The sequence below is a fragment of the Ursus maritimus genome, unplaced genomic scaffold (genome assembly GCF_017311325.1).
Source record: "Ursus maritimus isolate PB19 unplaced genomic scaffold, ASM1731132v1 scaffold_16, whole genome shotgun sequence".
Taxonomy (NCBI): Eukaryota; Metazoa; Chordata; class Mammalia; order Carnivora; family Ursidae; genus Ursus; species Ursus maritimus.
In genome coordinates, this window is record NW_024424008.1 from 36,389,739 (window position 1) to 36,399,996 (window position 10,258).

The following is a 10,258-nucleotide window of genomic DNA, read 5'->3' on the forward strand; positions in this document are numbered from 1 at the left end:
GAAATCCCTCCCATGAAACTGTAGACTGGCAAAGATTAACATAAACATTAGACCTCTGCAGTTATTTCTCTAATTCACTAGCCCTTGAGTTAATCATTTATTCACCCACAAATATTGAACTAGGAAGCCAGAAGAAAATAGACACAATAGGTCCTGTTTTCTAGGACTCCAGATACCTATAGCTGGGGGAAGCCAGCCCAGAAAAAATTGGATACTTATCTCTTCCTCAAAAGACAATTTCTTACATAGTATTAAGAATATATAATGTCTTGCTTCAACCTACCTCTGCTTCTCTTCTTTTCTTGTCCCTTCTATTCTTTTCCCAGCTGGACGTCTTCCCCAATAAATTGTCCCATTTCAAGCAATCCTTCATAGACTGAGTTAGCATTTAGCAACTGCTCCATTTGAGTCTCCTGGGGAGCACTAGGACCGGACCGACAGCTGCATGAGGAAGGAATGTCACCTGAGCCCACTACGACCAAGTGGCAAGAGTCCTGTCACTCCTATGGCAGACTGACTCAACCCCATGCCACCACCCCCCAGTGTTCAACACACCAACTCTGTAACCGAAGACAATCCTAAGCACAGCCTCGCATTCTCAGCTTCACTCAGGTTAAAGCACTAAAAAAAGCCTTTCCAGTCTGGTGATAATGGATAAGAACATCTCAGAGCTTAGAGGATTAGGTACGATGTGTATACAGAAAACCCAGGTACACTCAAATCTTAAGGAAAGATGTGTATCATTAAAACTGGCAGGTGGTTCCAAAATCAGTCGTTTGGCTGCTCTCTAAGGCCTGAGCCTCTCTTCTGGGCATCTTTTCTCCTCCATCCTTGTAGCCCAAGAGCTCAGGATGAGTGTTCTGCCCAACGCCTGTCTTTATTAATATCTCTTTTCTGGAAAGGAGCTGATATGTATTTTTTTACTATATTAAAAGAGATATAGCGTACGTAGCATGACTAGTGACCAGTATTCTTTCTTCCTGAAGTGTGATGCTTTCATTAAAAACTTTAGACCTAAAAACGTATGTGGGCTCCCAAGTTACAAGGGAAGATGGGGACAGTATATATACGTGCTCTGTCCCCCATAATGGAGAGCAGTTACCCTTAAAGAGCTGAAGTAATGAATAAGAATTTAAAGCTTATTTTTGAATTAAATTCCATTGTTCATAACAAAAGGATTTGAGAAAGGATACAGTAAAGAAAATGTACATAGCAACCATTAAGCGATGATATAGGGGGATGAGCTATGCTTCTTAAAAAGCAGATGCTTCCTAGCAGAAGCTATGAGGTGCTTTCTGCCAGAAGGAACAGGAGAAACATGATAGGACAGGCCCAGGGAAAGCCTGAGTTCTCTGGTTAAGAACTGAACGAAGTTAATCTAAGCCCCAAAGAAACTGAGAGGCGGCCTTTAAGGATGCCCTGTTCCCCAAGTCCCCTCCCAATACCACTGTGGGGCCAATTCATGTTGTAATCATAAAGCCATAGATGGAGTTTCTGCAAATCAACCCTAACGCGCTTTAGGCTCTCCGTGTGTTTTTCCCATCTCTTGCTTCTTTACAATAAGCTACTTGAGCATGGAGTAGTTTGGGGACTATTCTGAATGTTGTGCAGTAAGAAGAAATTCAGATTTGCCAGTCTGGGAGAGAGGGGGAGAGAGAGAGAGAGAGAGAGAGAGAGAGAGAGAGAGAGAATCTAGAGCCACGAGTAGCTCCGAGGTGGGTCATCTGAGCAGAAAGCATACTTCATCTTTTTGCAAAAGCTCCGGGGAGCCCTGCCATAGGACTGTAGCTTGGCCGGGTGGCAAACGGTGGAGGAGTGGTGAACGTGCACACACCGGTTTAGCTACCTCCAGGGAAATGATGCTCAGTGCTCCGGGGCGGGGTCTGGCAACTTCTGCTTGGGCAAGGGGAGGAAAGGTGCGAGCTTCACTTTTCCATTTGCTGCTTCACCCCACACCCCCCCAACTCCCTCTTTCCCGACTCCCCCCCCCGCGCCCCCCGCCTTTTGCAGGGGAAGGCACCAAGAGAGGCGCGGCATCCTCTCGGCTGGCTCGGGCGTCAGGGGGAGAGTCGAGCTGGCTTCGGCGCCAGCCTCACCCCCGCTCGGCGGCGGAGCCCGTGTGGGCACGGCGCGGCAGGGGTTAAGGTGGGCGCCCGCCCGCCGGGATGAGCGCGCAGTCCGCCCGCTCGCTCGCTCGCTGCCGGCCCCGGAGAAAGTGGTGGTCAGTGATGGAGCTGCTGCCATGACAACCCCGGCGGTCGGGGCCCGCGCGCGTCGGGGCCGCTCCCGGGAGGAAGGCGGCGCGGAGGCCGGGGGCGGCCGCTGAGCGTGGCGTCCGCGCGTCCCCGCGTCCCGTGCCGCGTCCCCGGAGGAGGCGGGGGCGCCGTCAGCCAGCTCCCCGTGCGCCCGCAGCCTGCGCCGGGCGGCGCTCCGCGGGCTGGCGAAGCGGGCCGGGCTGGCCACCAGTCGCCGCCCGGGCTGCGGTGGAGGACGCCCACGGCACCGACGGATCTTCGGGCTGCGACGGCCGCGTCCCCGCGCTGGAACTTTTTGCCGCCTTTGGGTTCCAGATTCGAGACTCGGACTGGTCTATAAATACATCTGTACATGTGTGTGAGCTAATAAAACATTTTCTCCTCTCCTTGAAGCAGCAGCCTTTTAGGACATCTCCTTTATGTCAGAGACACTTGCCTTGCTTCTTTGGGTTATAAACTTTTGATGCCAGATCTCTGCAGAAGGTGCCCAACTGAATCTTAAAGTAGCATCTTGAAGAGCGAGGCAGAGAAAGAGCAATCTGTGACCTTCATCCCTGCACCTTCCTCCTTCCTCTCCCTTCCCGGCTGCCTCCCTCCTCCCCAGGGGAGCGTCAAGAAAGCTCTTTTTGGATGCAGGAGGGGGCATCTGGTTCTGCTAGGCTGGAGAGCTGAGGCAGGATTTGAGGAAGAATCATTAGACTCCGGAGAGCCTGGACTCGTTTCTCCTCCTTCCCCCTCTCTGCTCTGGCTTGCTCCATCCCTTTCCCGGCGCCCCACACCACAACCCGAGACCCGCTGGTGTGCGGGGCGTGCACGAGGACCGCGCCGCTGCCGGAGTTCTGGGAAGTTGTGGCTGTCGAGGATGGGGGTCTGTGGGTACCTGTTCCTGCCCTGGAAGTGCCTCGTGGTCGTGTCTCTCAGGCTGCTGTTCCTTGTACCCACAGGAGTGCCCGTGCGCAGCGGAGATGCCACCTTCCCCAAAGCTATGGACAACGTGACGGTCCGGCAGGGGGAGAGCGCCACCCTCAGGTAGGGAGCTGTACTTCAGCTGGGGACTGAGCCCCTCGGATATGAGGATGTGGGTAGGGGCCAGCAAGACAGCAAGAGAGACAGCAGAAGGCTTGGGTGGGGGAGTGGGGCATGCGAAGGGCCCTTCTGCAGGCCCGAGAATTGCCCACTTGCGGACTGTGGCTGCTAACACCCGTTTTCCTGGACAGGTTTGTCATTTGCTCTGGCTTTTCTGGTCCAGGATCTGATCCAGGACACTGAGGTCCATGCTCCGGACTCCATGCATCCATGAGGCCATGGCATGGCTAGATTCACTTTTGCCCTGGCATCAAGATGAGAACACGAGCGCCCTGTAATTGCAGTACTGGGGGTTAGCCTAAGACCACTGAGAGCTTTGGTGGCTCTCTCACAGGCCAGAAGGTATGCGATGAGGCAAGGTTGCCTTCCGGATGGGGTGGCTTGCTCCTACCACAGAGATCCCTAAAATGTCAGGCTCTGGAATTGCCACTGCTGGGCTATGGCCGTTTATGAGTCTGCTCAAGATGCAGCCATCCATGTCAACTGTGTGTGGTGCTCCTGGGACCCCTATTATAAATTATGAGGGCAGTTTTATCTTTGCAGGCTTGGGCCAAGGAGAGGAAACATGTAGCTTTTATGCAACGACATCACTCCGGTGCGAAAAGCACAATAGAAAGCTTTTTGTTTTACCTTAATGAGTAACAGAGAATCATTTACATGCTCCAGGCAGAGGGGTGGAGATTCTTGGAATATGAACCTTTGGGGACTGGGCCTCCTGCAGCAGAGACTTTAATAAAAATGCAGCCACCACTTTCCACCAGCTCAGCAGATATCATCTTTTATCCCTTTAATGAGGCAGTTCTGGTCCTAGGAGACAGATTCAGGGACGTCCCAGCTTAACTCTGGCTCACAGTGTACACAGGCTGAATGCGTTTGCCCTGTCTATGACTTTGATGGTTATGGTGAAAATAAAACATGCTGTCCTAGATTCCGCAGCCAAGAAGCCTGGCTTCCCCAAGGAACAGTTGAGGCTGGGGCTTCCTTCCTGTTCCTTTGGCTGCCCTGGTTGAACTCTCTCTGTATCTGGACAAGCTGCGCTCCGGAGAAGGAAAGAAAGGCCTCCTGGGACACTGGCTATTCTTTCCTAAGCTCCAGGCTAAGGTTGGATTCTTGCCACTTTGGGAGATTCTTAGCTGCATCTTCTTTTGAGGAAGAGAATAGGTTTCACAGATCTGTCTGCTGGTGCTCGGGAGCCCCGGAAGAAGAGAGAAAATGGGTGCTAGGGACAGACTCCCCTCCCTGACTGCAGGAGGGAAAACCCTTCAATCCCTGTGGTCACTCCTCAGCCTGTCCCAGACTAGAGTGCAATATGTCTATTTCGTTGCCTCAAGAAGTTTCTGGAGCCTATTCCCCGAGAATTGACTTATGGGATGCACATTGGTAGCAGAGCTGTGGGCTCAAAGATAGAAGTGGTACCCAGGCTACAATACTGGATCACCGAGGAAATGTTGGTAAATGTTAGCAGGTGTGAGGGGCTGTTGATGCTGCCATGCGCCTGTCTTTATCTTCTAATCTAATACTGGGGGCAAAGAGGCCCAGCACCGAATAAGGCCTCCTTGCTAAACCTTCCAAATCTTCTGTCCCGTCCCTGACCCTGAAAGTTAAAGCAGAAACTTAAAAACTCCAGCTTTCTGCTTTCCGGGATGCACTAAGATGATTCCACCAGCAGAGGGCCAGCTCTGCTCTGCCTTTTTTTTATTAGCTGCTGGCCTGGTTTCATGATCTTCAATTCAAATGTTCAGCAGCTGGGCTTGGTAATGGGAATGGGAATAAAAACGGGAAAAGCTGAATAGTTGCTTTTTGTGCTTTGTGGAGGAAAAAAAAAAACCTTAAATGTGCGAGTATAACTGTTATCTGTTACCTGATTGCATACTTTTATTTTTTAAAAAGTAAACACGGCTTGTGTTGATTTTGCCTCTCCTCCTCTGTATAATTTGCCCTGAAATAGAGTGAGCACATTGTCCATATTTTAATCTCTTTATATTCTTTTCCTTTTTACCTCTGTGTTCTTCTCTTTTATTACTTTAGTCTTCATTTTTATCAGGTGATTCTATTTTACATGCGTTTGCCTATAATTCGTTCTCTTCTCCCTTTTTTGTCTTCGTCATTTAATTCTTATTAATTTCTGATTTTTTTAAGGTTTTGATTTCACTCCTGTGACAGTGTTTCTTAAAACAACACCCCAATCTCCTGCAGCTCTCTGGGGGTCCCAGTCTCTCTCGAGTTTTGTGTGCACCTTTGGTTTATTGGCTAACAGCCATGTGCCCATGTCAATGAAAAACTTATTTGTCAGTGCTCCGAGGGAGAGTCCTGGCTTCCAGTCTCAGGAAATCCTTAGCCTCAGCCCCAGATAAATGTATCATGTTTTATTCTGTGTTGTATTTTGCTTTTAAAAGACTGTGATTCTTAAGTATGGTCACCCTTCAGTCTCCTTCAAGATGTTCTTTTGGGAATCCAGTGTTTGGAAATTTCGTGTTCTGAAGGCATCAAATGTAAAGGATGTATTGAAAACATCGAATGCTTCCCAGGTCCGTGAGCCATAGAAAGTCTTTTCGAATGTGGTTACCTTCGATCCAAACGTCTCACGTCTGTTTCTAAATCTTGACTGAAGTCACAAAGGAGGCCAGAGACCTAGTAGAAAAGCAAAGGAGTGGAGGAAGCCAGGCCCTCATTTGAATTTTCCAATGAGAAATTGCATGGCTTAGAGAAGGATGATGTCCTTCCTTAGAAATATCAGTTTTGTTTTGATCGGTCTTTGATTGCATTGAGGGACGTTAGGAAGTGGTGTGCCGGAGATGACACTGAAGTTTCGAACGTGGATAAGACTCATTTTATATAAGTGAGGCAATATTATCTTCCTCATAACCACTTCACAGGGCTACTTGAAAAGTAAAAATAATTATTTGAATATTGAGTAATTTTGCCTTCTTGGAAGAGAGATGATATGGGAAATGAAGGTGGTGTTCACTATGGCTGAATTATAGCTTCTATGAATCTGATTTGAATTCATTATTACAAATGGGCCCTCTTGGCCAGAATCATTTCATTACAATTATCTGCTGTTGGGTTCAAAATGTTCTGTGCCTTTCCATTAGATTAGCTATGACAAGTATCTAGAAGTCTTATGTCTGAATCAGTGCCCACGTCAGGAAAGGAGCCCAGGAGGCTCAGTGTGGTCAGTTGGGTCCTATTAAGCCATTTCTGTTGCACGGATGATAGCCAGGTGTGCTTTCTTCCTGGGCCTCAATCGCCTCTAAATCTGATTTAGTCACTTAGTGGAACCATGTCACCTGTGTACATGAATATTGTGAGAGGTTGCGGTAGGATGGAGGTAGGGGTTGTTGCTGTAAGGGACTGGTCCACTAAACGGGAAAAGTTCCCACCGACACGCCTTTCTTTCTTTTCTTTCTTTCTTTCTTTCTTTCTTTCTTTCTTTCTTTCTTTCTTTCTTTCTTTCTTTCTTCTTTTTCTCCTTTTCTTTCTTTCTTTCACAGAATAATCAGTTTTGCTGATCCAGGCTTGCTCATTTGGGATTATGCTTAATAACTCTTTTTCTAAAATGTCCCTGCATTTTCATTTGGAGTTCTGAGCTAATCCACTTGGAACGAAGTATGTGAGGGTTAACTACTGCCAAAGAATAATCTGAGCCGCAGGATTTTGCCCAAGCAACTGGAGCAGTCAAGCTCCCAAGGACAACATACTGTTGTTCGCCTGGATGTTTTTCTCTATTTTGCACTCACCGTCAGCTGCTTCTCTGTTTGTGAAAATTAGAAAATTCAGAACACCCACTAGGTTATTGGAAACAGGTGCAGCACTTCTGCACATGCGGTATTTACGCTGCCTACGCTGAATAAGGTCATGGGTAGGGGCAGAGTCTTCAGGAGATGAAGACATAAAAGGACAAGGAAGCAAGTATGTGTCTGTTAGAGACCCCTCAGGCTGTGATGCTGACCCGGGCTGTACCCTGGAGTTGCCCGGGATGCTTTTAAAAACTTCTATTGCCAGCGTCCCAGACCAATGAAATCAAATTATCTGGAGTTTGGTATCGGGATGGGCTTGTGAGACTTAAAAAAATCTCCTCCAGTATTTCTAATGTGGAACCAGAGCCCAGAACCACTTCTCTAAAGCCCTTCCCTGCGCCCAGAGCATCTAAGCAAGCAGGTGTCCGATGACCCTGCCTCCCCTTACGTGTCTCCTGCATGCGTGCATGTACCTGACCACCCACGGGCTGCCTGGTGCTCTAGAAGGGGCCCTGGGTCCAGGAGCCTGAAAACCTGGATCTGATTCTTATTCTATCCCTTGCTAACTACATGATTTCGGTCCAACTGTGTCCACCTAGAAGCAGTGTCTGCTCGGTCTGGGACATCAGTACGGAAGTAGATGAAGTCTATGGCCTTATTCTAACTACAAAGCAACATATACACGCAAGTTGTCCCTGGAGCTGCGTGAGATTCCTCAGTAACAACCCATAATACTCTCAGTCTATTCCAGGTTTATGTGCTCTGCTTTTCCCCCCTTCCACCCCCATCCCATACACACCTTTAAAATGTGCTAATTTCTTCCCGCTTCCCCTCAGCATCCTGCTTTCTCCTTGAGGCCCAGAATTGCCCTCACTGAGTTCCAATAACACTTGCTAAGTATCTCGGGTCTAGCCGATACACACCACGGACCTTGCATGTAGGTGTGGGTCCAGGTAGACTGGGAGCTCCTGGAGGTTAGAAGCCCTGTCTTATGGACTGAGTGCAGATATCATGATGGACACAAAGGATTAAAAAATAAGTATCGGTTGAATGCTTTTGTCCTTTTCAACAAGACTCAGTCTCTTATCATGTATTATTACCTCTACAGCAACAAAGTGCTGATATCTAAAAAGTTCCATTCTCTCGGGAATATGACGCTGGGACACTCAGACACAGCAGTTGGTTAGAGATCTTGGAGGCCTGAGGGACTTTTGGATTCTACTTAAATCCCTTGCCAGAAGGGACAGTTGAATCCAGCAGTGGTCACAGTCTGATCTGAAACTATGCAAAAGGCACGACTATCCCTGAGGGTAAGACACTGAGCAAGGCAGTAGGATTGAGAGGAACGTTCTTAGCAGCAACCGAGTAATATATTTAGAAGGGAGGCCTGTCTCTGTGGAGGTTTGCCTTGCGTGGACACATGGAGATACACAAAGCAATGAGGCTGGAGGGGGCAGACAGGCAGCTCGGTGGTTCCCCCTGGAAAGTTGGTATGTCAGCACAGGGACAGCAGCCTGAGGGCACAGGGCTGCCTGGACGCCAGCACTCTCTACGTCATTGATTAGTTGGAATACGTCTGCCTCCCCCAACACTTATCAGGTACCACATGTCAAGGCAGGGGAAGGAAATTTTAAAGCATTCATGATATATGCTCTGTGGCTTTCTGAATTGCTCTGGAAAACTCAGCACCTCTTGTCATAAGCCTTTTTGTTCATTTTTTTTTTTGGCCTTTAAGTAAATTTGGCCTTTGGGTTCAGTGTAGCCCTGTTGTTCTTTCCTTCCAGCTTTTGAAAAGGGACTGTGCCCTTGGCCTGCTTGCCATGCTTACTATGGGGCTCACTCTGAGGGTGCTGGGGAAGACAGCAGCACTGGCCCATATGTGTTACAGATTTGATGGGGTCCGGCAGTGAGATGCAGCGAGAGGAGGAGCCAAATAGGTCTTATTTGACCTTCCCAAGGGAGGACTTTAAAAATTACTTATTAACAGGAAGCAGTCTTCACAGTCAGGAGTTAAGAGGGAATTATGGACCAAGACATCTTTAGGGTTGGCAGAAATTTGCATTATCTATTAACTTCGGAATCAAGTGTTAACCTTTCTTGATTTTAAAAAAAAATCCAGACAAGACAGCATCAGATCATTTCAGCTTTGTTTGTTTGTTTATTATTTTCCCTGCAGGAAGATGCTATGGCTGATGCTGGGTCTAGCTGAATTGGAGAGAAAGCTGGCATGGGGTGGGCATTGGGGGGGAGGCTGCATTATCAGTCCTTTCCCACCTCCCGGTAAATGACACCTTCCTGCAGCTTCTTGAACCCTGGTGTATCTTTTTTAAGATGTGAAAATTGAAGTTGTAATGTCTCTGCAGCTCAGCAGTTACCCTGCCTCGATGTGTGTGTCATTTCCTTGGTAGAGAAGGTTAGAGATGGGACATGTTGGAGCCTTATGTCGCTCTCCCTGCAGGATCACACCACAGACCCTTTCATAAAATTGGCAAGGCGGGGGAGCTTTTAAAAAAACCACTCTGTTATCCGTGATTAAGTGTGTGTCAGGGGCCAGGCCAATTACTGTTTCATGTGATTTTGAGAATATTATTATCCCTAGATAACTGCCTCAAAGATTGAGATTTAGAATAGGTAAGTCACTTAGCTTTGGTTATGTGGTTATCAGGTGTCTGGGTTTGCTCCAAGAAGACCATTTTCTTCTCAGTTTTATAGGAACCCCCCCCCAACCCCCGCCACCGCCCCGGCATAGAGAACAGAGAAACTTCCATGTGCTGCCATCAGAAAGGACAGAAGCACCCTTCCTGGGCCCCAGACCTGCACCTGACCAAAGGTCAGGAAATCTGCGTGCAGTCCAGGGCTATTGCTGAGCTGATCTCCCTTAGCGGTCCTCTTTGCTTTCTGCTGCTTACCTGCCCTCACCTGCATGCGAGTCAGGGAGGCTCTGTCGTCCAGGGCTGGACGTGATGCACGCTGCAAACAGCACACAGTATGACAGCCGCCAGGAGGGTCCTGGGTACTGTCAAGCCCATCACTGGTGCTCCTCACTTTGGACCTGCCCTATGCGTTGTACCCCCCTGCTCCACGAGCTCCCACAGTATGCCGGGATCTCCACGGACCCTGCAAGGATCCTGCAACTAAGACCAAATGGGCAGGTGACTCTTGACAGGAGCCCACCAC

At 48.6% G+C, this 10,258-nt stretch overlaps 1 protein-coding gene across 3 annotated transcripts in view; it reads left to right on the forward strand.

The window, feature by feature from the left end:
• Positions 1–3,117: 3,117 nt before the first annotated feature.
• The window catches only part of OPCML (opioid binding protein/cell adhesion molecule like), a 485,951-nt gene continuing 478,810 nt past the window's right edge, over positions 3,118–10,258 (forward strand). For all 3 annotated transcript variants that reach the window (XM_040631014.1, XM_008688325.2, XM_008688326.2), the window contains exon 1: positions 3,118–3,284. In XM_040631014.1, coding sequence (XP_040486948.1) covers positions 3,118–3,284 — 167 coding nt within the window. The remainder of the gene's footprint in view (positions 3,285–10,258) is intronic.